The sequence below is a fragment of the Clupea harengus genome, chromosome 11 (assembly GCF_900700415.2).
Source record: "Clupea harengus chromosome 11, Ch_v2.0.2, whole genome shotgun sequence".
NCBI classification, from domain to species: Eukaryota; Metazoa; Chordata; class Actinopteri; order Clupeiformes; family Clupeidae; genus Clupea; species Clupea harengus.
The window spans coordinates 25470005-25496198 of NC_045162.1; the positions used below are offsets into that span (position 1 = coordinate 25470005).

Genomic DNA, 26194 nt, shown 5'->3' on the forward strand with positions numbered 1-26194 from the left:
GACGTGTGATGTATAAGGTGCATGGAGTGAGCTAATCATAAAAGTCTGTAACACTAATACGTTTTCAAGTAAAGGGTTAATTCATAGGTTCAAACGTCTTTTTGATGTGGTTTGTTATTCGTGCATACATTTTATCTGTTGTGAAAATATTGTGCAATCTCTTAACAATGAAACTAAATTGTTTTCTGGAAATTAAGAGGCAACTCTGACTTCATAGACTAAATTCAAAAACTTCTATGTTATGTGACACTTAATTTCGGCCGATGTAAACTTACCTGTGAAGTTATAGTGAATTGAAGTTAAGGACTGTTATTTATATGAATCCTAAAAAACAACAACTCATGAATTCAGAAAAATTACCTTGAATATAGGTCTGTATCAGAGTGAAAAAAATTCAGGCATGGCTTTGGTCATCCCTGAGTAGGGTCCTCATAAGTCAGTGCACTTCCCTGTTGGTGTAAAAATGGCATCTAAGGTGCAATGAGTGCGGGGACGGCAATTCTCCGGGATTGACATGAAATCGGGGACGAGGTAGCTGCAAGATTTGTAGTGGACGTTGTCCTGTGCCGACAGTCGATATGCAATACTTCGACTTGGTCAGTTTTGTCACAGCAGGCAAAGTGGGAAAAAACGCGTGATTAACAATCTGCTGAATCCCAAAGGCGTGAGAATAGGAATTGCTGTTAGCAAGCTAAGCTAGGCAGCTTACAGTCTTTGACTGGTTAGCTAATGAATTCAGCGATAGCAGTTCATTTGTATTGATCTGACTGGTAAGTATTCATGTTAGCGCAATAAAGTGTTACCGTCTGCTTTATCTTTTCAGACCGACAGTATCCAGCCATTGTCACAATTCATTGTCGTTGTCACCCAACACATCATGCTACATAGCGTTATCGTTACATATGGTTGGGCCACCTAGCTTGAGTATTAGGACAGCTGTAAGGAGGCAAACGTCAGATAGCGGTATCTATGTTTCTTGTTTAAAACAATGCTGGCTATCACAATTTATCTTACTCGACAATAGTTTGTTACCCTTATTATATGTCTGTTACATCTGTTTGTAGGTGACGTTAGTGCATTCATGTTATTTAAAACTGTAACGTATGAAAATGAGCTTTGTTTAGCTACATTATTGCTAATAATTTTCTGTTGAACTTCTAGGCTCACGTTACTTCAGTTTACCATGAAAAGTTACGTTACAGTTACGACACATTTTTTTCCCTGTGAATTGCAGATATATGTTCAAACATGGCCATTACCCAATTCCGCCTTTTCAAGATATGCACATGCCTAGCCACAATACTCTCCTTCTTCAAACGACTAATATGCAGGTAAGAACAAACTGTGTTTAGTGTCGTGTTCATGTCTCAGTTCTCCAAGTAAGTGCTAAAACGGCAGCATTATCTAAATTATAGTACACGATGTCACTTGCCAGGATATATCAGATATATAACCACTAGGGTGTACTACAAAGCTAAGGTGTAAGTGTAAATATTTTCCTCTAGTGTGTGTGTGTGTCTTGACCTCATTCCCCGCTAGTCAGATGCAGCCTGTGCTTTTTAGCAACATTTTGAAATCACTGAAAACGTTTATGACCTAGTAAATGTGATCATGTTAAGTAGGTTTCTAGGTATTATACTCACCACAGACAAACATAGAATGCACATACAATATGTATACAAGTGATGTTTCATTAGATCACACTTAACACACTTTAAATTCAGACAGCATTGTACATCACTGTCATCTTTGCATAGTGGCACAGTGTTTTATGCATTTTATTTGTGTGTTTGTGACACAGGACTGGCAGATTGCGCAAGCTAAGCGGTGACCAGATCACACTTCCGACCACTGTGGATTTTTCGTCCGTACCCAAACAGGTCAGTCATGGGTAGCTACATGTCACACTAGCAGCTCTCCAAGGGCAGAGCTAGATAAACATACCTAATTCCCACATATACTTTTGGCCAAGCTCAAACAAATCCACAGTGTGTGTCTTGATGGCGTATCGTGGTCATTTTGATTCCCATCCTGCAGTGATCTGTGAATGTGAGATGTGTTGATCTTTTTGGATCCTTCTATTTCCGCTCCTGTCCTGCAGCCAGAAATTGAGGAGTGGAGTTCGTGGGATGAAGACGCTCCGACCAGCATTAAAATCGAGGGAGGAAATGGGGCGGTGCCTCCTCAGCAGGATGAGGATGAGGAGGCGGAGCCAGATTACTTCAAAGACATGGCACCAACCATCAGGAAAACCCAAAAGGTGCGGTTGCATGCTGAATGGTGGCATTTTATTAACATAACGTGGGTTTTGCTGTTGGTTTACCCCTGTGAATGGTTTGCAAAAAAATTGGCTGTGTCCTATGAGGAAGGAGCAGCCAGATGTAGATTTGAGTTCCTCATTATTTAACCCGTTATTGCTAATGAAGGCTGTGCTGTGAGAACGTCGGTCCTGCACTTGACTCAAACCTGCAGCCTCAATCACTGAATGAAGGTGTGCTAGCTATGAGGCTAAAACCCATGTGTTCTAGAATCTTTTGCTAGTAGTATCTTAAACTTAAGCTCTTAAACTGTTAGGGAGTATATTTCCTTACCCGCTAACCACTGTTATAATCAACCCCAACTAAAGCTCACTCCAAATCCAGGTTATGGCACCAGTGTAACTTGCATTGTGAGAAGCACAGTCTCGTTCTGGACTCAAACCTGCAACCTGGTGCATCGGATGCGGGCAGGCTAGAAAGGCTACGAAAGCCCTTGGGTTGAGCTTCTGTCACCCGCTTGTCTATTAAGGCATCTGGGAGTGAGGTTCAGTCATTGCACATCTCTGTGTCCGGAGGCCACCATTAGACTTATAATCTGAATAAACAAAGAATTCAGGAAAGCATCTTTGAGAAAGTTGTGATGCTGGCTTTCAGAAATGTTTCTATTTACACGCATTTACTTAGCTAACACTTCTATCCAAAGCAACTTAAAGTGCATATACATTTTCACCATTAAAGGCATGATCTTGGGTGGTGTTAGAACCTTTCTCTCCCAGTTGAGCCACACGTAGCCCCATTCTCCCTATAGCTGCATAGGAATGTTGTTTACCCATTCAAATTTACAACAGAGATGTGAAGGATTTGACTTTTCTGCTTTCAGATTGTGTTGAAGAAGCGGGAGCCGCTGGCCTTCTCTGCTCCAGACAACTCAACAGGCTTCTCCAGTAGGCTGGCTGTCACACAGGACGTGTCCTTCATAACTCCGTCGGTGAGTGGTGGCGGCACGCTCCTCTCTCTCCCCCACTCAAAATCTAATTACATTTTTTTTTGTGTCAGTACACAGTGGCTAGCTGTGAGAGCTGAATTTGTGTCATTGTTGAAACTAAAATGAAATTCTTTGCATACAGATCTTTATTGTTTATCGTACTGTTTTTTGATAAGGTGTGGCCAGAGTGTGGTAAGCCAGTTGATAAGACGGGGTGGTGCTGATCATTAAGAGAAAGGCATTGTTAAACACTGGATTACAAAGCATACTATATCTGCAAGGGCAATTGCTAGAATTATTAACTTGATTATTTTCCGGTCATGTTTCTGTTCAGTGGAAGTTGCAAAGGGTCATGATATTGGGTCCATATGCACACCACACAAATTGGAAGAATCTCCTGTGGACATTAAGTGTGCCACCATGGCAGATATGGTTTCACATGTATCATTTGTGTCACATGAAGTGCCTCCTGAGAGACGTGTATTAATAGGATGCCTCCAGGCAATCAGTTGTCAAACTTGATGTACTGCATAGCAGTGTGTTTTATGACCGCCGCATTAAGTGACTGAATGAGCCAGAATGACTTGAAAAGCAAGATCTGAATCTTGAATGATTACATTACAATAGACTAAAAAGTGTGTTGTATATCTTGTGAGTGAAAATAGTGTGTAGTATAATCCCTTCTCATTGTTTTCTCCGGATGGTAGTTGAATCAAGGAAATGATTTTGCTTTTCATTGTGGCATGTTTCCTCCACGTCACACAGTGACAAGCAGTGTCTCCTGTTGTGCATTGCATTTCCACATGGCCGTAGACAGTGACTGTTGACGTGACAGTTTGGCAGCTCATGCAATGGACCATGTACATGTTCACAGTGTAATTGCAGTTGTCTCTTCATCAGTTCCAATGCGGAAAAATCCAAGTGTGAAAAGTCTTGTTGTATTGGAGTTCCCTTCTAGACTATGGTCTCTGTTGTTTTATCCTTGGCGTTATATCGAGGTGTGTACAGTCTGAGGAGGTGTGTAAAGTCTGAGGAGGTGTGTGTACAGTCTGAGGAGGTGTGTGTACAGTCTGAGGAGGTGTGTGTACAGTCTGAGGAGGTGTGTGTACAGTCTGAGGAGGTGTGTGTACAGTCTGAGGAGGTGTGTGTACAGTCTGAGGAGGTGTGTGTACAGTCTGAGGAGGTGTGTAAAGTCTGTGTGTACAGTCTGAGGAGGTGTGTACAGTCTGAGGAGGTGTGTACAGTCTGAGGAGGTGTGTGTGAAGTCTGAGGAGGTGTGTACAGTCTGAGGAGGTGTGTACAGTCTGTGGAGGTGTGTACAGTCTGAGGAGGTGTGTACAGTCTGAGGAGGTGTGTGTGAAGTCTGAGGAGGTGTGTGTGAAGTCTGAGGAGGTGTGTGAAGTCTGAGGAGGTGTGTGAAGTCTGAGGAGGTGTGTGAAGTCTGAGGAGGTGTGTGAAGTCTGAGGTGGTGTGTACAGTCTGAGGAGGTGTGTACAGTCTGAGGAGGTGTGTACAGTCTGAGGAGGTGTGTACAGTCTCAGGAGGTGTGTAACGTCTGAGGAGGTGTGTGTGAAGTCTGAGGAGGTGTGTACAGTCTGAGGAGGTGTGTACAGTCTGAGGAGGTGTGTGTGAAGTCTGAGGAGGTGTGTACAGTCTGAGGAGGTGTGTACAGTCTGTGGAGGTGTGTACAGTCTGTGGAGGTGTGTACAGTCTGAGGAGGTGTGTACAGTCTGAGGAGGTGTGTGTGAAGTCTGAGGAGGTGTGTGTGAAGTCTGAGGAGGTGTGTGTGAAGTCTGAGGAGGTGTGTGAAGTCTGAGGAGGTGTGTGAAGTCTGAGGTGGTGTGTACAGTCTGAGGAGGTGTGTACAGTCTGAGGAGGTGTGTACAGTCTGAGGAGGTGTGTACAGTCTCAGGAGGTGTGTAACGTCTGAGGAGGTGTGTGTGAAGTCTGAGGAGGTGTGTACAGTCTGAGGAGGTGTGTGAAGTCTGAGGAGGTGTGTACAGTCTGAGGAGGTGTGTGAAGTCTGTGTGTACAGTCTGAGGAGGTGTGTGATAGGTGAAAATTCACCCTAGTTACCTCAGGACTCCGGAGCTGCATATAAGTATATTTATTAGACAAACAACAATTGCAATCGGGCTCACTCCCAGCACAAGGCTGAAAGTGAAGCAATGATAAACACATCGCACAAGGTTTATATAGACAGAAGTTGAGCGTTCAGCAGGGATAACCACGTGGTGGATTTCTGACGTCCGAGGCAAGGATGGAAGTTTTGCAAGGTCGGAAGAAGCACAGTTCGACCCTTCTTATCACCTCTGGTCTAAACATGCTCTTGTACATATGCAGACTAAGTGGCACCTAATAATCTAAGTTACACATACGCAGAAACACAGAAAAGCCATGTTCCTGCTTACATACTGTAAGTACATGATTCATATAAGGTAATTAATAATACAAGGCACTTGATTATTATATTCTTAATCTTAAGTCATTAACAGTGTTTGGAAATTATCTCCATCAGTGTGTAAAGTCTGAGGAGGTGTGTACAGTCTGAGGAGGTGTGTACAGTCTGAGGAGGTGTGTAAAGTCTGTGTGTACTGCCTGAGGAGGTGTGTAAAGTCGTGTGTGTTCTCTCCCCTGTGCAGGCGGAGCTGGGAGACATGGATGCCTGGCAGGAGGACCCGAGCGCCTGGGAGGACGAGTCGTCTGACGCTGCCTGGGAGGCAGAGGAGGTGCTAAGGTAGGGTGGGGGCCTGGGCCCTTCTTCTCCTTCTCCTCCTTCTCCTCCTCCTCCAGCTTGTTCCCGGTCCTTCATCCTTCTTCTGTCCATTTTCATCCTTTTCACGTCTTTGTACTCTGGGCAGTTATTCTCTCCCTCCACTTTTTTGGGTTCTGTTCTGCGTTCTGTTTTTTTTTTTTTGTTACGGTCCTCTGTCAGCAGATCTTCTCTTCCCTCCTCCTCCTCCTCCTCTCTCACTATTGGTTGGTTTCATATGTTCTCATTCCTTATCACAGGCCACCTTGCCTCACAGAGGTGGCCTTCTCAGTCAGTCATTCTCACGGTGAACAGTTCCGTGTCCTCATTTGCCATTAACTCCATCTGACCCCACTGATGTGCCAATAATATGCTACTGATGCTAAATCAGATACCAACATAGCTACCTAGCTAAGTTACAGATGTCCCTTGACCTTTGTGAGGTCTTAAAAAAGTTGACTACTGAACAGTCGTCATGTGCTTTCAATAGTTTAAACTGCTGCAGAAGTTCATTAATCAATGCTTCCAAGTCCTGTCATGATGCACACAAATGTCAAGTCAGTTTGAACATAATCACTGTTGTTCTTTAAAGTGGAAGAATAAATATTGTCGAGATGTAGGAAAATATATTAGGCAAAGTTGATTTAATCCCTGTATGTTTACACAGCCTTTGAATACATAGCAGTCGGTAGATATTTCACTAATAATGTGTTGACCTCAAATGGAAAGGCTGCCACTGTAGCCTGTTTTCATGAATAAATGTCGTGCAGTTAACAATAATAACGAGAATAAAGATGAAGCTCGTCCCGTGGCTTTCACAACAAATGGTTTTGTGTTTAAAGACTTCCCAGTAATTTATTGATCTATTGTGTCAGTTTGGTATCAGTATGGAGGTGTCATCAGGTACAGGTGGAGAGCGTTATTATGAGCCTCTGTTTTTTTCCCCTCCACTTACAGCTTTGTGTAAGCAGTGGTGTCACCTATAGCGGTGTCTGAGTTTTCTTTAGACGTGGAATGACTTATCTTGAATATGTGAACAGTAGCTTTATGGAAAAAGGAAAGTTTCCCTGTTTCACATGCCTCAGTCACGGAGGAAAAAGGGAGCTTTCAGAGAGAGAGAGACAGAGGAAGTTCTGAGTGAGCGGCAGAGGCATAGCCTACTGTATGGGAGTCCTAAGAGTGAGCTGAAGTAGTGCTGTGGAACGTGAGACTTACTAGCTGTTTACAGGGATGCCACTGGTTGAGACTTTGTGTTTAGAATCCATAGATAATTCTGTAAAATGTTTAGCTAATTATTTTTTACGTCTAGTTATATTGCTTGGTAACAGAGACAGCTCTGCGGCCCCAGGTCTGGTGAAACAAATAGTCCCCAGATAACTAGAAATATCTATCTGATGTCAGATGTGGCTAATGTGCTATGAATGCAGGGATACAGGTAGGCCCTATGTTTATGTTTACTTTAATGGTTTGAATTTTGGTTCGCAACTTAATGACTATGGGAAATTCGGGGTCCCAAAGGCCAGACCATTTGAGAACCACTGACTTATAGGAACAACTACCTGTCTAGGTTGATCAGAAGGGCCAGGTTTTTTTTCCCATGTGATTCAATATATATCCAGCAGATGGCAGCATAGGATACCCATCACACTTAAACATGTACTACTGTCCTTGACATGACTTCCTTGTAATATTAACCATGAAAGTAAGACAACGCCTCTATTAAAAGATCTTCCTCCATACAGCACGAGCACAAGTAAGAGGGTCAGACTGGATGCACAAGACTTGGATAAACTGTGATCTTGTAGAACAGAAGTCTGTTAATGACTCATCACAATTTTGGGGCTTACTCCAGAGGGGGGTAGTCTGCAGCAGTGTTCAGCATTTGCACTGAAGCTCTCCCTGAATCTCTCTGCCTTTTGAAGCACAAATCCCCCATTGACAGTAGGGGGCTCAGAGGCGCAGTGCTTTGAAGTTTTCTGTATCTCACGTACTCGTTTTTTTTCTCTCTCTCTCTCTCTCTCTCTCTCTCTCTCTCTCTCTGTTTTTTTGGGCTGTAGAGAACAGAAGCTGGTTGAGAGGGAAAAACGTTCAATGGAACAGCAGAGGAAGAAGATGGAGAAGGAGGTGCAGAGAATGATGAAAAAGGAACAGAAGATCGCCGTCAAGCTTTCCTAACATTTCCTGTTTTCTTAATGAGCGCTGGACACTCACGGACACAAAGAAATCGCTTCGTCGTCCGTTTGGTTAATTGCAGTCACTAGACGTACAAAGTAAATTCCATCCTCGCTGAGTTTGGTTGTTTTTTTTTTTTTTGTCTTTGTTTGTTTGTTTTTATTTCCCCATTGCTATTTTATATAAACCCGTCCCCGAAACCTCTTCCCAACATCTATGGGCAGCCACTGAACGCCTCTGTGCTCACGCAGTTTTATTGTAGAACATGCAGTAAAAGAGAAGTGTTTCTTTCCCTTTCAGGAATATTGTGTGTGTGTGTGTGTGTGTGTGTGTGTGTGTGTGTGTGTGTGTGTGTGTGTGTGTGTGTCTGTGTGTACCCCAAACTACATGTGCGCCCTGGAAAGAACTTGATACCCCATTTCCTTATTTATGAAAATGTGAGTGATCTTGAGTGGAATAATATCAAATGGACAAATGCTTTGTCTCATTTAGTTTTTTCTTTTTCTCTCCTACATACACCCCTAATTATGGTTTAGTGAGCAATATTCCTGAGGGTCCTACTGTGCATAAGACGCTTGGACAAATCAGTTGCCGGGCTGCCTGGATTGTACTTAATGGAAGCGTGGAAATGAATGGATCTGGCTCTTGCCCGTTCATACTGTTGATTTTGTTTGTAGCATTGCAGTTAGAATACAAAATGATTCGTCACCAGTTGAAATTCGCTCCCCTTCTCTCTGTACATTAATGTAAAGGTCTTCTCATATTCAACCCTGATCCGCATTGAACACTGAATCCCAGTGGAAGGCCTGTTGCTCTGCTTTGGGGAAAAAACGGACGCGGTCAGGCTTGTCTCAGCAATACGTTTTATTTTATTTTATATAAAACAAATACTATTTAATGTGTATGTGTGAGCTGTGTGTGGAATGACCAGTAGATGGAGATGGGAGAGTGCATGAGGATGATGATGAGTGAGGCACGCGTAGGTATGAAGCAGCACTGCTACGTTGTCATGGCAACATGGAGCAAATTTGGTGAATGTTTTGACTGGTGTTTTTGAAGGGCCAATCTAACTGAATCAACCCATCTGCTGCGTGACACTGACACATAACGGGTATAGGAGTCCTTGTCCAGAACCATCCACCCACCCCAACATGTCACCCTACTGTTTGGCATAGAGTAAGGGGAAAGGCCTTAACCAGTTTCATTTGTTAGTTAAGATGTATGGTTGTGGTGTTTGTGCGTGCGTGCGTGTGTGTGTGTGTGCACGCTATGATTCACTGTAATTCAGGGCTTTTGTGATTGAGCTAAACTGATCTGACAAAGGGATGTTTTGGATCAAATCCAGATGATGGATCCCAGGTAGTGTGAGGTGCTTGGTTAGAACATGTGGTCACTTACTGGCCAATCATTTCTCTGTGCATGCAGTCATCCTCCAGCCTCAAGGAAAAAGTAGTTACAATGATTGGCAGGTGGCTTTGGAGCATTTCTTTTTAAATTTGTTTTGCTTTGCAAACACAAGACAGGCCAATTTGTAAAACAAATGTAGCAAGATGGTGGAAGTTGCATGGTCATTTCTCATGTCAAAGATGAGAAATGTTTTTTCTTTTTTTTTTCATGACTTTCTTTTTTTTCTTTTGCACATTCCTTCCTTGTCTGTAATAAATGTGTGGAGCTCCACTCTTTGTGTTTGAATGTGTGGCCCACTAGATGGCACAAGCTATGGAAGAGTTGTGTGTGTGTGTGTGTGTGTGTGTGTGTGTGTGTGTGTGAGAGAAAGAGAGATGCGCATTCAAGAGACTGTGCCATGTATTATTAAAACAACCTTGCGTTTTGGATATTTGACTTTAAATTATTCATTTTGTAGGTTATGCCCAAATATAACAACTCACCGACAGTCTTTACCTTGTCATATCTCTCCTTTACTCCTCTTTAAAAGACTCTGAATAAAGGCATCAGATCCATTCCTAAATAAAGAACATCTCTCTTTTAACTGTTCATGAGTTAGTAGAGATTAAGTATTTTGTTATTTTCCATTGTCTATTCCAGTGGCCCTTTCTAGGCTGCTCTTTCTCTGCGGAGGTGGATAATGCTTGGATTTGGATCCTCTAGCTAAGTAGCACTAGCCAATTCCTGCATTACAAGAGTGACATTATGATGTTATGATCCCCATCTGCCTTACAACCCCCCCCCCCCCCCCCCCCCCCCCCCAAAAAAAACACCCAAACCAGACATGAGGATTGGAAGGCTGACCCACTTTCTCTCGCACACAGCCTCCTTCATCCTCTCTCTGACAGTCGTCAGCCATTGTGGGAACCATGCCGGTCTCATCGCTACAGCACTGCTGTGCTTGGCTATTTTTTAATAACATGTCCTCGCTGGGTTATTGAAATGGATTTGACAGTGTATTTCAAATCTGCTGTCCAGATAAAAGGGATATCCTTCCAAGGATCAATCTGGGGGTATCGCTTTGTGTTGGTTTTTCTTTTTAAATCACTGTGCATGTCTCTGTCAGAGAGGATTTTGGAACATTCAGCCTTGTGACCTTGACTGGGCCTCGAGGACTGTGGTAGGACGCAGCTTGCTCGCTTGCTGTGACGTCCTCTCCCACCCTGTTCTGTTTTTCCCAGAAGCCTCGGAGTGGATGTCTGAAACCGAAACGGTCACCTGAGACGACCCGTATTCTTTGAACCGAGCTGGTACTCGGCGAGTGTTGAATTAGAGCCGAGCGGTGATGATTATGACCTCCGCTCCGCTGTGTTAGTCAACGTTTTTTCACCAATTTTTGGTTGACGATATCATATAACCTACTAACACTTAACCAATCCACATGAAACTTGGTATGTTTGTAGCCCTTCATTTCTGATACGGAATATAAGGCTTGTGTCCCTGGGCGTGCATTGCCCCTTGGTGATAATGCCCTCTGAATTGGGTCAAAGCATTTTTTTGAGCAAAAGCTCGAAAACCATTTTGCCAAAAACTGGACGCATTACCCTAACTCATTACGATTCATCATCTGTGGAGTGGGGCCACCCAGTGAATAATGTTCAAAGCTAAATTCTAGCACTTCACTAGCCAATATCTTGTGATGTAAAAAGGTTCAAACTTGTCCTAATGTGACACCCTGCATCCCTGCCACATCCTGTGGACACAATCCAAATGTTGTGAGCTTTAACTGACTCATTTCCACTTTTCACTACTTCGGGCAGTTTTCACATTCTGCTTGGACCCCAATGATTGCTGCTTGCTGCTTATTTAGTTAAACCTGTTATTATGATGGTGTATACCCCTGTCCTGTTATGAATGACAATATTTGTTGGCCTGTATGTAGCATTTACTCTACATTTAGTATTGTTTTTGCCCATTCTCGTACTTTGCAGCAGTCATATTACGCACCGCCTCGCGGTACATCTACTTGCTTTGGCGAGTTGCTGTGCGTGTGCGTGTGATGTGTAATGAAGTGGAGGCCTAGGTTATGCAACTGAAAGTCCCCCCCATCTGGCCACAGGAAGCAGTGTCATACTCCCCTCGCTGTGAAAGAGCCTCAGGGGCTGGGGTGACATCAGTGCGTGTTACTCGCCGTTCTGTTTTTCAAATAAACACTACCCCAGCATCCTAAAAAGACCAACCAATATTCATGAGACAGGTTACATAAGAACATTGCAGTTGTTCTCTCTCTCTCTCGTTCAGCCAGAGCTGAGACTCTGTACCTGCCTGCTGTTTGCGTGACTGAGAGCACCATTAAGGAACGACTAATGCACTCCCCTCAGTCCTGGGGGGATTTAGTTGACATTGAAAATTCCTTTTTTTTTAAACTTTAAAAGTGTTTTACGTAACACACTGCAATAGAAAGAACATTTTGGAGTGTGCATAAGAAATTACCATCCTTGAGCATTTGAATAATGAGGAACTATTTTCACTCTCAGATTTGCCAGATTCAGAAAGGTTGTCTCCAACTTTGGGTCCCCTCTGCCCTCCCCCGTAGAGACTTTAGATCAGTCATCCAGCCAGCAACAAGATGTCACCACTGTTGCTTAAGCGAGCTATCCTCTTTTGAACGGATTTACAACAAATTAAATCACTTGTAAGCTGGAATTAACAAGAAGTACTTTAAATTAAGACTTCTCCCGTTGGCCAAAGGCTGATGGTATTTTCTCCATTTAACAGAGAAGATTACAAATGAGCTTCCCGGCCTCTGTAGTCTAAATGAAGGAGGGCAATGGCCCTTCACCTGTTTAATCATTGCAATCATGCAAACTAACTTCACAAAAGCATGAGAGGAATTCTACTCACTCATATATGTATATATAAATAAATAAATAAATAAATAAAACAGTCTGAATGGGTTGGGGGCACCATGCTTTAATAATAAATATATTAGGACATCTGATATAAACAAATTATATTGCACATAGCTCAGGCACATTACAAGTGTTAAGTTGTACAGTAGCGTTGACTGTCATTACGCACAGGTTGGTACACAAATAGGAACATGTAAAAAGCTCTAACCTCAAGGAGAAAAATACATGTCACCAAGCACAAACTGTGAGGGACAAAAAGCTTTGGCAGGATTTAGATTTTGGAATACTTCGATTACTGAAGCAAAACATTAACGACAGTCAGTTCCTCCTTTCGCTCAAGTGCAACTTGTTCAAGTGACAGTCGAATCACACTACTCTCTCCACTCAGTCATTCCTCGTATAAAAAAAACAGGGAACAAATAAACTAGGCCAAGAACTGCACAAGTACAACATATCATCTTACCAGATGATCAATTACAAATTCAACTTAAATAACAAGTGAAAGAACAACTAAGTAACATAAGAAAACACACAAATCCCTTTTCATTTTACATTTTGCCTAAAACTACGGCAACTTTACAAGAGTGCAAAGAAGAAGAAGAAAAAAACAAAACAAATGACAGCAAAATGCATTATGTGATTTTATATACAATTGTACAAAACAAAAACAAGAATACAACAAATAATCTAGGTTGTTTAGCGGATGGTCAAGTGCTCTTGTTGGGTCAGATAGTGCATGCGAAGGTGGGGGGGGGGGGGGGGTTGGGGTGGTGCAGGGTTGAGGACCAATCAGATGTCGGGGCCGTGAGTGACATGGCGGAGAGTGTGCAATCCCATGATGCAACAGCCCCGGATAAGCGATGCGATGTTGTACACCGGTGCTCCCCCGCCAATCTCGTGCCGGGAGTACAGCCAAGCCACCGTGGGGAGCACCGGCGCCGCCACAGCCACCAAATCAACCAGGAAGCTGTTGCTCCAGTAGCGCTTCTCCACAACAGTCATCGACGGAGCGCTGCACGAATCAACCCCCTTCTGCACCTCGAAATCCAGCTCCTCCATGAAGCGAGGGCTCAGCGGCTCCGGCTCGGAGTAACACAGGCCGGAATCACTGGAGCTCCCTGAGGTCACGGAGGCAGAGGGAGCGGGATCAGCTTGGGTTGGGTTGGAATACTGCAGGGCCGGGAGTTCTAGAATGTTGCTGGACGAAAGGAGAGACAAGTTGGAGGCTCCACCTCCCTGGAGCTTCAGCAGCTGCAGGAGGAGATCTTGTAGGTCAGGAGTGTAGGACAGGTCCTCTGTTTGAACCTCTTTGTGCTCTGGTGTGCTCAGTATAATGGTTGGCTGTGGTGGTGGTGCTAGTAGCGGTGCTGGTAGGGGAGGCTCTGGAGAGGAGGACTGGTCAGTGCTGTGCGCCTCCAAACTGCTGTGGCCTAACATGGAGACGCCAGGCGGTGGCAAGTGCTTGGTGCTGAGGTCCTGGCTACAGTCCATGGCTGTGGACATGAGGACCTGCTCCAGGATGTCCGTCCGGTTGGCCAACTCATCATTGTCCAGCAGTTCACTGATTGCCATCTCCTCCTCGGGCACCTCCCTGACCTCTTCGTCCTCTTCCTCCTCCTCCTCCTCCTCCATCTTGTCTGTTGTAGACTTTTCTGGTGAGTCACAGACATCGTCCAGGGTGGGATCATCGAGGTTGGAGCCACTCTGGGCCATCTCCATGCTGTGCAGCAGGGACTCCAGCTTGCGGTTCTGGATGTTGATGTCGATGAAGTACTTCTGGATGCCCTTGTCCTTCTCCATCAGGCTGTTCTTCATGGTCTCCACCACCTGGCGCAGCTGCTTGATCTCCTTGCGTGCCTCCTTCAGGGCCAGTTGGGCCTCCACGCGATGGCACTCCTCCTCGATCCAGTCCTCCCGCATGCGTCCCAGCTGGCCCTTCAGCTCCACGATCTCAGACTCCCTAGAAGAAGAAGGAAAAACAAAGAATAAGAACGGTCCTTTTCTTTTCATTAAAGGTTGAGCATTCCAGTGATATGACATGACAAGTGTGGATTCTCATGATGCAACAGCCGTAGAACAGCACTATGCCCCCCTCACGAAAGGTGGCCTTTCACCAAGTCTACTGTATTAAGCTTCCATAGCATGTCTCTTAGGTGGCTGAACACAAATATGAACACCAGATCCACAGGTTAAAGTTAGATCTGAGCAAGAGAAGAAGACCTACCGGTCATGGACAATGTTCTCAGACTCCCTCAGCTTGCATCGCAGGTGGCGGATGGTCACCTCCTTCTGCTGCAGGGGTGTAAGGTACTGCTCAGGGTTGGGAGGCTTGATGCCGTGGCTGTCCCCGCACGAGTGGTATCGTGTGGCGCGCGCCCGTCTGTTGGTGGAGAGAAAGTGACACGTCAGCTTCCACTCCCAGTCCTTCTCTGGGTGCGACACCATCCTAGCCTAGCCCTAGAGAAGCCTCCCAGCAGGGCGGCATTGAAACGCTTCAGACCGAATAGAAAGCGAGCCGTCCGCATTAGCCTACGGTGTTCTGGTGCTAAGCGGCTGGAGGTTTGTTGGGTTTGCTCCACTCCCCGTTACTCAGGAGGGGGAAAGGAACTAGGCTAAGCAAAAAGGAGGCTCGATGCTGCACGACTCAAAACATAAAAGCTCAAAATAGAGCCTCAGAGAACGGACAGCCAGTCAATTACAGTTTGACTTTGCGGGGCTAACATTTAACCAAAAGCTAAAATGATCCTATGCCTACCATCAGGCAGATGAAAGGGAAAGGGCATGTGATGGACAGTATTGTACCGCATAGCTGTCTACTACAGGTACAGCCGGGTATATACACACCAAATAATTCATATTGCATATTCAGATAACTTTTCCACCTGTTCACATTTTAAGCTTGAATTTTAAACTAAAACCCCTGCCATTAATCCTAAATGCCGTTTAAAAAGAGAAAGCCTCTTTCAGAAGCGTCTGAGGATAAAAGGAACGTTTGATGGGGTGGGGGGGGGGGCAGGTGGCAATATGCATCTATGCAGAGCAGGGCTATGCGCAAGTGAGCAAGCAACAGAGCTAGCATAATATCCTAGCAACCTGGTGCTCCAGCTTGGATGCAAGCGTTCGCATCCCTGCCAGAAATAGACCGGGAGAAGCAGAAGGTGGGGGAGAATGAGGACACCTCACACAGGAAGCCCAGTCAGGCAGAAAGAACACGGGACACACACACACACACACACACACACACACACACACGAGGAAGATACGACTGTTACATTGTTCCAATTCATTCCCATTAGCTTTTCAAAGAATGGTGAGAGGTCTTCCATCATGCAGAACAGATCATATAAGTCAAAACAGTCAGTGCGTCTGACGCTGCAGCATGATGCAGACCCCCCCTCTGAGAGATTTAACATAGAGAAGGCATCATGAGCTCATCTGGCTCAGGCTGCTAGAGAATAAGAGACCACTACTTTGTTTGACCCTGTTGACCAAGCTTTTTTTAAAAACACCTACCGTAGAGGAGAGCGTCTCCCCAACTATTGAATTACAGACCCTCTAATTAATCCTAATGCCTAGGAGAGAATATAAATATGTTTATAGCACAGCCTTCAGGGAAGATTAAAACAGTCTTTTGACAGGAACCCATTACCCTAAACCACCATTGGTGTGACTCCAAGCACCGGAGCTGAAAGCAGGCAGTGAAATTTGACCCCAGTACGCTACTGAAATCCTAGATGCAAAGAGCCCAGTCAAAATATCGACTCGACAGAATGAAATATTAATGGGTCAAGTCCTTGAAAAACTACCCCAACCCCACCAAAAACCTCCCCTTTTGCCATAGCAACAGCAGGCAGTAACCAAGAAGGGTGGAGAAAAAAAAAAGAAGAAAACACTCAATCCAGCCAAAAATCGAAACACAACCCAACCATAACCAGTGTAATCCTCTGTCAGACACTGCCGGATTATGACAAAAAAAAAATATATATATTTAAATAATCTAAACCCAAAAATAAGTCTCTGCCCAATACCTGACCTATACACCCACGCCAGTCTGACGGCACACACACACCCTCCCCACCCAGACCAGGTCCCCAAGCCCAGGGCAGAGCAGAGCACTCGTACAGTACCTGGTGGTGGGACTGGAGGTGCTGCTGCTGTTGGTGGAGGAGGAGGAGGGCGCTTTGGGGGGGGTCCTGAAGGGAGCATAGAGATCGGAGTCTCGGGAGGCGTTGGGGCTTCCTGCTGGCTTGAACACAGGCAGGCTTCTGATGTAGGCGCCGCGACTACAGGACAGAGCAAGGCAAAGGCGTTAGTGATCAGTATGGGTGCCTGTAGCTGTCAGCTGCAGCCTGCAGGCGGTCACTTCCATGGCACACTCAGACAAGCATTGTTCAGCACACAAGCAAACAGATGGTCCTGAAGATAATCAGTCTATTTCTGCCATCAGCATGCTGTTAGAAATATACTGAAGATTAAGGGACACGTTACTCTTTTAATAAAAAAAAGGACACAGGACATGAAAACAACAGCGTGGACATTAGGCAACAGAAACAAAACAAAATTGCATTGTCTTCAATTCATTGTTGTAGAAAAGTGCAAAATACCTGCGTGAAGATGGCTTTTTCACTGTGGGGATGGACAGAGATTCTCTGGTCTTGGAGCTCCCAGCACTACTGGAGGAACTGAAGTCTGCCTCGCTACCTGCAAAGACAGACGCTCTGGTGAGACTGTGGCAGAAAGTGAGGAAACCATCACAGAGGTGAAGTCACACTTCCAAGCACTACCCTTAAGACACTTTTAAAAGAAACTAGCAATCCCAATCTCCATCCCCCAAACTTGAATCAGACCTTGGCTTACGTGTAGCATTTCCTTGTCTATACAAGCAGACCTCAGCCAGGTCTGTATGGTCATGCATCTCACAGGAACCATCCTCGCAATTCAAGTTAAATTCAAATAATCAATTACTACTTCTAAATCCACCAACAAATGTCGACATTGCTAAAGAATCAACCCTACATGTAAAGACGCTCAGAGCCCCCCCTACGATCAGTATGTAAACTGAGGGAAAAAGGCTTTGCACCCTTGCTCACTACCCAAGCTTTCAGTGTCAGTGACTAGATCAAAGAGGACGGTCTAAGAAGGAGATTGGGTTACAGACTTTCCATGACCTGGTGCACTCACACTGAGACAGGCAATCAACCCCAGAACAACAGTGAGACTTTCCTCAATCAACACCTTGCTGATGCAACTATAGACTTTAGTCAGTGGTCTCTGATGTTAGACCTCTATGTCTACGGTCTTAATATTCTGAATTGTTCCCAAAATAAAACTAAGAGCAAATGGCAGAGAGCCAGCCCAGTCAATGATATCATTATCAGAACAACAAATGAACAAAAAGGTCATACCTGGATTACACACCTAAATCCTTCAGCAAATCTAAAAGAGTACAATGCAGGCACGTCATCATTGCAGCAACTGAGTACTTAGGCCCATTTCACTGAACAATGCCTTTTCTGAATTATGCCAGAAAGCTACGGCAGCGTCGTTCCATTAGTTCCCAGTGGGGTCATGAGTTAACTTGGGAGGGAACGGACTGAACACCTCATCTGAAATTACAGAACATACCAACCTGAGAAACCACCCTTCTCGTGTGACAAAACCATAGTGACGTGCTCTTTTCCAAATTCTGTGATGAATAACTAAAGTCAAACACTGCTTGTGCTATGTAACGCAATCCTTCAACACCTTGTGAGTTCAACTAACGGTCAATGCCCCCCCACCAATGGAAATAAACTAAAAAAAAACTAACTACCACTAATTAGGCTGATAGGAAAACTGAGGTCCAAATGGCGTACCAATCAACAGTATGCCAGCCAAAGCAATTAGACACCACCTGTCACTCGACTTATGTCCCTCCCCTTTCATTTCAGACGAGCATACACTCGCACCTAGTAGCAGTTGACTGGGAACAAAATGTAAGTCACCATAAGACACAAATACATACACCATAGGCTTCTATGCTACGCCTTTTCTTATACATGTAGTTCAGACACATGAAACATCACCACTAGCCAGACCATATTGTACAACATGTGCCATATTATCTCCATTTTTTGTACTTTGACCTGTGCAGATTTTTTTGCAAGATGTGTAACATTAGTGTGTATAAACTAGTAGGCACGTAAAACAAATCAAGAACTATTGACTTGAGTTTTGATGCTGTTTGGAAAAGGTTTCTGTCAAAAGTTTTGTTGGCCAGTTTTATGAGGGCTGAATTTCAGAAATACAAAACTAGTCATAAAATCCTTACACCTTGAAAATCCATTTTAAAAACAACTGCAAGATAAGAACTGTGCTCTGACTGCATATTGATTTCAGTACAGAAACGACCTCCTAGACAAAACAATCAGTACTCTTCACTAAACATCAACATTGCTGAAAAGGGTACGAGGAACCAGCACTCTACCAAACAACTCTACCAACATCAAAATTGGCGTATCCAAACTGAACCGTTGGGAGGCCGAGGACCAGTGCTGCGGGGAGAGGGAACCCAGGAAGCTCTCACCTCTGGGCCGATTGGATGAGCGCTGCTCTCTCTTGTGCCTGGTCGGGGGGGAGCTCCATTCGGCCATCACATCCACCCTCACCCTCTTTGTCTGGGCCTTGCGCTCACAGAGGGTCGGAGAGCATAGGGGACTGTTCTCAGAGCCTGATGGGGTCTTGGCAGGCGAAGCAGACTGACTGCTTGGGCATCCAGTGTCATCTGCATACAGATTGTGTATGCAGCAGAAACACACGCATGCACACGTGCACATACACACGCACACACAAACACACACACACACACACACACACACAGACAGTGATCAAGGTTCAAGTTCAAGTTCAAGGTTCGCTGTGTCTGTCCTTTTAAAGACTGCACTAATTTCAAATGCAGGCCCACCGTCAGGGGGGGGGTCAAAGGGTACCGATGAGGCCCATGCACAGGTGTATGATTAAATAGTGTTGGAGAATAGAGCTGTGTTGACGTGCACAAACGGAACATGTGGCCCTCGGAGATCATCTTGTCCCCGGGCCGAGAGAGACACACAGCGAGCCTGACCCCATGCATAGTCAGAGAAGGGGAGGGGGAACGGGAGGACTCCTGACAGCATGATAGTTTGCCATGCTATGTACAACAGAGCTGCTACTCTGTGTATAACATTTATCAACCACTGTATAAGAAAGTATATACCATAGGATATGTTTGGTACCTATTCACTACGACCCAATCAATTACATTTCAATGGAAGTAGTGGGATGGTATCACAGCATATTCAAAAGGAGGGAAACCATTGAAAGTGACAGTTGATACCAAAATGAATGGCTATCTCTCGCACATGAACACTATCTCTCTGCACTCCTTTCCTCGTCGACATCAACACTGTCACAAATCAATGCACACTGTACTATAGGGCAGATCTATCCTGTATCTGTAAACACTCCACTCCCTGTGAACATGTTCTGCCTGTGTGTATGTGATTTATGTATGTATGTTTGTGAGTTAAGTTAAGTGTATAAGCTACTGGATGACCTAAATTTCCCTCGGGATTAATAAAGTATCCATCTATCTATCCATCTATCATCTTGTTATGAAAATGAGCAAACCAACTTAGTTTGGAATTCAACTACACAATTCTTTAATTGCGTTAATTATAGTGTGGAGAAGTTCGTGATTAACAAGTTTAACAATAACACGCTGATCTATTTAATTTGTTAGAAAAATAACCAAAGTGGTATCTTACCGGAGGAGAAACTATTTGGGCTGATTGTTCTCTTTGAGAGCTGTGAGCTGATGTCGCATTCCTTGATTTCCTCCTCAGAATGCGGATGCTCAGGCAAGGGCGATGTTTTCCCCTTGGGTGAGGATGGCGGGAAGAGGACTGGAATGGGGATGCGGCTGCGGGGGCTCTGTTTCTCTGGCGACTTCTTTTCCTACGGAACATCAAGGGCGCACAGGTAACACAGAACTTAAAACTATAAACAGAATTATCGCGGGAGGAAAATGAAAATAATTCAGCATAGGCTATACGTCAGTGTCCCCAGCTTTTCCAGTCTCACGCTTTACCACCGACAAGTGGCCTAGCGAATTTCAGATTCCTGAAAAAGCACAGAGCCATTCAGCCTGAACTTGATTTAGGCACTGACTATTTCAAACAGTCGTTTGGACAGATAGGCTGTTCAGCCTGTCCGTCGCTGTAGTAAGAATAACAGGCACCTCGTAGTCCTGGAAGGGTCCCATTCTGTCAAAACCAGATATTGCTTGCAGACCTGTCAGGGGGAAAAACCTGAAGTTAGACCTATACTGCATCTTGACACGTGGCACACAGCAGTCAGAAACAAGGGCATCATTGTCTCAACTCAGTTCGGACACGGCGGGGCAAGGGCAGCCTCCGATGTGCGCTTGCCAAGTCAGAATGTTGCGATGTTGGCAGGAAAACAACCGGTCACTGCTACGTGTACACCGTACACTAAGGCCTGAACTCACGGTAAGGAATCTATAATAGACCACTCGGTCTCAAATCTCAGACTTTGCATTTGATAGAGAGGTGTACTGCCACAGAAAATACAGAAAATAAGAACTTAAACAGTATAAATCACTTGTTGTGATTTTTGTGGTGTACAACTAACATACATCTGGTATGTCAACATTTATTGACTTCCCTGGCCAAATTAGTTATCTGTTGTTAACTTTCCCTTAACAATACAAATCACAAGTTGGTAATGCCGCCAAAGGTTAATTCGTTGAGACTGTTAAATATATTCTTATCTTAATTTTGTAAAACGTGACGTAAGCATCTTATGCAACGTAATTAACTTGGCCTAATCAAGAATGCAAGTGTTACATAATAGGTTTTCATGCACAGTTTTGAAAAAATATATAATTGAAATCTGATCATCCGTCTAAGATATTAGGTGTGAGTATGAAACCAAAATCAACCACAGTAATCCAGTGAAATGCCATGAACAGTATGTCATATATATGAATGAGTCAAGATCGGAGTAAGTGAGGACGTTTGAGATGAATGTAGTAGTTATAGCAACTATTAAAATCGTCTCTGTTGCCAAAATGACCGTTGGTTTAGTCTTTTGAATGGCAAAGGTTATCCTGGCTTCATGAAATCTACACTATATTAATGAATACATGTAATCCATGTGTTTGTTGTCTTGTCCATGACCAAGGGATCCATCTTGTGTCAAAAGGCTTAAAAGCATTGGCTTTCATTAATCAGAGCTTCACGCACCAAAGAGTTAATCCCTGTCCATTCCTCATCTTCCAGGGGCGTTTTTCCTTGTGGCTGTATGTGCGTATTATTTGTGTTCATCTGCTCAATAATTCAACGTTCATGCCACACTTGACTGAGTTTGATATCCTAATTTTGTTTCCCATCTCCAGAAGACTGGGGTCATGTGTTTGGTTTCTCAGCCTCAGTGGTTAAGGGGGTTAGTTATGTAAGGGTACATGCTTTTCTTTTTTCTTTTTATTCTTTGTCATCACCAGTGACGTAATTGACCCCAAAGGGTTGCGTTTTCACTTCACTGACTCCTGTTCTCTGGTCTTTTTTTAATGTAGGCTCCAGATGCTCCAACGCAATGTTGTTGTAAGACCACAGGCCAATCCTCTATCAGCACGAATGTTGAAGAACCAGTCATTCTGATTAAAAAAAAATTAAAGTAAGGTAAGAGTCCTCAGTTTCCACATATCTTCCTTTTGTTGTGAGATATTGAGTTTGAAATGGCCCCATACAATATTTAAATTCATTTATTCAATTGAATCTTTATTGCTGCAAAGTCCTGGAAGTATAACGTGACCAACGTCTCAGTCATGATATGATAGAAATATGAAGGCGAAGAATATGATATAATATAATGAGAGGACAAGAGAAGAGACCACCATTACCATAACAAGCAGACCGTAACCATGTCCGCCAGATCAAAATGGGCAGAATTCCAAACACAAACGGACAACAGTGTCTGCTTCCCAGTTGAAATGGATTGTCATTTGTGCGAACAGTTAGGCCTCACCAAGGCAGATAGGTGTGAAACCCACATTTCTGTGATGAGCTGTGTTCCACTGGCACCCACCCCTCAGCTGCCCTCCTCCCGAACAGCATGTTGCCGTCCCCCAGAGCCGAATCAGATTAGACTCAGCCAGAACAGCACTCCAAATCCGTGCCCTCCTAGCAACGGACTTAGCAACACAGAAAGAACTGAATACAAAAGCAGGCCTGATCTGACCAAATTGCATTAGCAAATCATTTCCAGATCAAGTGATTGGGCTCTGGAGAGGGGCTGTGAGGCCGGAGGGTGTCGTTCACCTTGCAGTGGAGAAATCCCACTGTTGAAGCTTCGGATTGTTTCAGCTCTGGCTGCTACCTTGATGTCGAGCAGCAGTGTGCCTAGCAGCTACTGTGGGCGTTGGCAAAGCATGGCACGGGCAGATAGACAGCAAGCGTACTTCCTTGAGAGCGTACATTGTGAAGGCTGTGTCTGGAATTTAGACACTGATTTGCCCATTGGAGGCAGAACGATCCCATCAGCGAAAAGAGTGTAGTTAAAAGTGTAGTTAAATGGATTTTGTGTTTCATTTTGATAAAACGGGATAAACAAATAAACACAGAGTTCACACAAGTGCCTGTTTGCTAACCTTGTGGATTTAGTTCCACCATACTGCATCTTTAAAATACAAACATACTGTATAACATCTCTAGAAGATTGCTTAGTATACCACATATCAAGACCCAAGCAGAATTTGAGCAGGACTGCTTGAAGCCTGCCTGAGGTATGCATTCTGACCTGCTTGAAGCCTGTCTGAGGTATGCATTCTGACCTGCTTGAAGCCTGCCTGAGGTATGCATTCTGACTGCTTGAAGCCTGTCTGAGGTATGCATTCTGGCACAGCTAACGAGCAGCAGGGTTGGCCCTGCCACAGGCTACCACTTCACACGAATATATTCCCCTGTACACGGCCTCCACTGAAGCCCCTCATAAACAGGCTGCACCAGGCTCCCAGTCACCATGCTGTCAGAGAACAGGCACAGACAGGGGCTAAGGTGCCCCCGCTGTGCTTTCCCAACAGCCAGAGAGCCATCCGAGAGAGGGAGGGAGGGAGAGAGGGAGAGACAGAGAGGGAGAGAGAGGGAGAGGGAGAGGGAGGGAGAGGGGTGACAGTCTCAGCTCTTGGTGATTTCATCCAGAGCCTGCTTGAGCGAGGATAACTGTTGTCTCAGGCTATCTGACCAACTAGGCTCAGAAGGCAGCTGCCTGACGGAGCCAAATGCACCTCTGTCAGAATTCAAAAAGCACATATAATCCTCTGAGTTTGACCTCTCGATTGACTGAATCTCTACGTCATTCAAAATAAACCCCCCACGTCATTTGACCTTTCTGAATGACGCATCTTCACTGAACCTTGGACAAACAAGCCAACAGTGAAGGATTGTTTTGATCGGCATAATGTCGTCATTGCATGGCTATTTAAAGTAGTAGTGAGGCTACGAGAGTCCAGTGAGTTTGGGTATGATGTACGCCTGTCAAGAGCACATGTAGTGAGGGTGTTTAGTGAGGGTGTGTGTGTGTGGGTTAGACTACATTCCAGTTAAAAGGGACAAAGTGGAAAGTAGGAGATCTTGTTGGAGGGAGTTTCTAAATTGACGTCATCATTTTTTTTTATGAGTAGTAATGGACTAAAATGTTGTGAATTGTTAACATCCGATGCATTTTTGTACAGTTTCAAACACCTCCAACTATTGAACCTCTCAGTGTTCATTGGGCCATTAGGTCCATGGTGGAACTCATCTAGAGATAAATCAGTGGAGCAGAAAGCCTGAGGGACTTACCCATCTGTTAAAGCAACTCACTTTGGTTTCAATTCAGTTTTCAGACAAACCATATCAAGGCATTAAGGCAATGGGAGCACCAGATGCCTGTTACTGCTGTGACAACTAAAAACCACCAATCCTTCCATAGCAGGTTATTTACATCATGGGATATTTAAAGAAGGGAAAAGAGAGAGGAGAGGAACACATCCTGAGATATGAATGGTGATGGTGTAAGATATACTGTAGGTAGATGAGCAAAGAAGATATGGGCTGTGTGGATTGTGTATGGATATGGATGTGTCGCTGATCAGCGTGGAGACAAATGGTGCTGAACAAATGTCAAACTGTTTCGGTTTCAACCAGCCCCACCCTCAACTTAGTCAAAACAACACCACAATCACACAAAGCATCACTGGAATGTAAAGTAGTTTGCTATTTATCATATGATCGTTTGGCTTACATGTTGTTTTTTTTGTTGTTTTTTTTACTTTACACTAACACTTAGACTTACATCTAACCAAAAGGTCGCTTTATTGTTTCTATTGTGGAATTCGCTGATTTACAAATTAAAAGTCGTGAAGCTACCAATGACAATAAATGAATGACAATAACACCGTAATATTGTAAAATTCAACCTTACTTGCCTTATATGTCGACGAAGATTTTCTCTACGCAATGGTGCGTGTCACTCTCGTGTCCGCTTCTAAACAACAGTGCACGACCCTGTCTCAATCCCTGTTTTTGTCTGGGGTGGATTACCTCAAAGGTCACACAGAGCGAGGGATGTTAACCAAGCGATGTCCACGAGGCTGTTGCGCCGTAATTCCTCCTAGAATTTTTGCTGGGGCCGCGAGGGTATGCAGAATGGTGCGAGCGCGGTGAAGGCGAGATGCTGAAGCAAACGAATGACAGTGCAAGTGCGACGTAGAGAATGTGACTAATGGTCCAAGTGTGTTATGTAACGCAGCAGATTTTTTAACCCTCGATTGACCATCACAAGAAGGTCCGGAAGACCACCGTGTCGTGTTATCGTCACTGCTACGTAAATGATTCAGTTGCCTACGTGGTAGTGAATTTTGGCTGCCCTTTGCGAAAGAGATGCGATAGATACCATCAAATCACGGCGTTGGCTCTCCATGGTGCTGAAGCAAAGAAGCCTCGGCAGAGGTGTTTGAGTGATGGTGGTAGCCTACTTTTCCCCAATGTCTATTTATGTTTAGGTGACAACTTGTAGTGAATAAAGTGACAACCTGCAGCCAATGTGAGTTTACATAGCCTGAATTATTGTCTGAACTCTTGTATCCCAAATATTGATTTTAATGTAGCCTTTATACGTTTTAATGTATTCGATCCTTCATGTAAACCTATGTGCTTTTGAGGTGAATGGAGATTTCCAAAGCATAGTTAACAATAGAATAACCCAGATGTCGATCTCACGTGCAGTGCCAGCTGATTATCACATGGTATTTTAGATGTCGGTGTTTGAGTTTTTCGCAGGTGTCAGGCAAATGTTGGAGTCTGTTGCCCTCTGTTGGTGAAATATAGGTAGTATAACAACAGAGAAGACGCACAACAGTCTGTGACTGGGTCAGGATCTTGTCCTGAGTATTTATTTATTTATTCACTTACTGACACATATACAGTAGCAGTTGTTATTACAATTACAATCAGCACACATTATATCACAAAGGCTACAGCCCATTGAGTGTGTTCGGCAAAAAATAAATAAATAAACAACTTTAATGTATTTTTAATGCAAAGAACTGCTGTCATCAATTCACCAATTGTAACTCAAGCATTACGTGACATCTGTTTATGTAGGATGGCTAGTAATAGTGTATACATTTGCAGAATAAATGATTGTTGAA

General features: G+C 44.2%; 2 protein-coding genes across 4 annotated transcripts; one reads left to right on the forward strand and one right to left on the reverse strand.

Annotated features, from left to right (window-relative positions):
• Positions 1 to 437: 437 nt before the first annotated feature.
• ebag9 (estrogen receptor binding site associated antigen 9) lies at positions 438 to 10162 on the forward strand. Its single transcript, XM_012837482.3, has 7 exons — positions 438 to 770; positions 1235 to 1331; positions 1802 to 1880; positions 2102 to 2260; positions 3139 to 3246; positions 5886 to 5980; positions 8053 to 10162. The coding sequence occupies exons 2-7, from the start codon at positions 1249 to 1251 to the stop codon at positions 8168 to 8170; spliced, it is 642 nt and encodes a 213-aa protein (XP_012692936.1). The 5' UTR covers positions 438 to 770; positions 1235 to 1248; the 3' UTR covers positions 8171 to 10162.
• Positions 10163 to 12506: 2344 nt separating this feature from the next.
• On the reverse strand, positions 12507 to 25296 carry sybu (syntabulin (syntaxin-interacting)). Of its 3 annotated transcripts, none has more exons than XM_031576525.2 (8): positions 24971 to 25296; positions 20723 to 20775; positions 20250 to 20439; positions 19031 to 19228; positions 17070 to 17166; positions 16593 to 16748; positions 14690 to 14845; positions 12507 to 14425 (listed from the first exon to the last, which is right to left on the reverse strand). In XM_031576525.2, the coding sequence occupies exons 2-8, from the start codon at positions 20744 to 20746 to the stop codon at positions 13255 to 13257; spliced, it is 1992 nt and encodes a 663-aa protein (XP_031432385.1). In that variant the 5' UTR covers positions 20747 to 20775; positions 24971 to 25296; the 3' UTR covers positions 12507 to 13254. The 3 variants fall into 3 exon arrangements, with proteins under 3 accessions (XP_031432385.1, XP_031432386.1, XP_031432387.1); XM_031576526.2 differs by having other exon boundaries at positions 24967 to 25296; XM_031576527.2 differs by lacking the exons at positions 19031 to 19228; positions 20250 to 20439; positions 20723 to 20775; positions 24971 to 25296 and adding an exon at positions 18095 to 18547.
• Between the last annotated feature and the right edge of the window lie 898 nt (positions 25297 to 26194).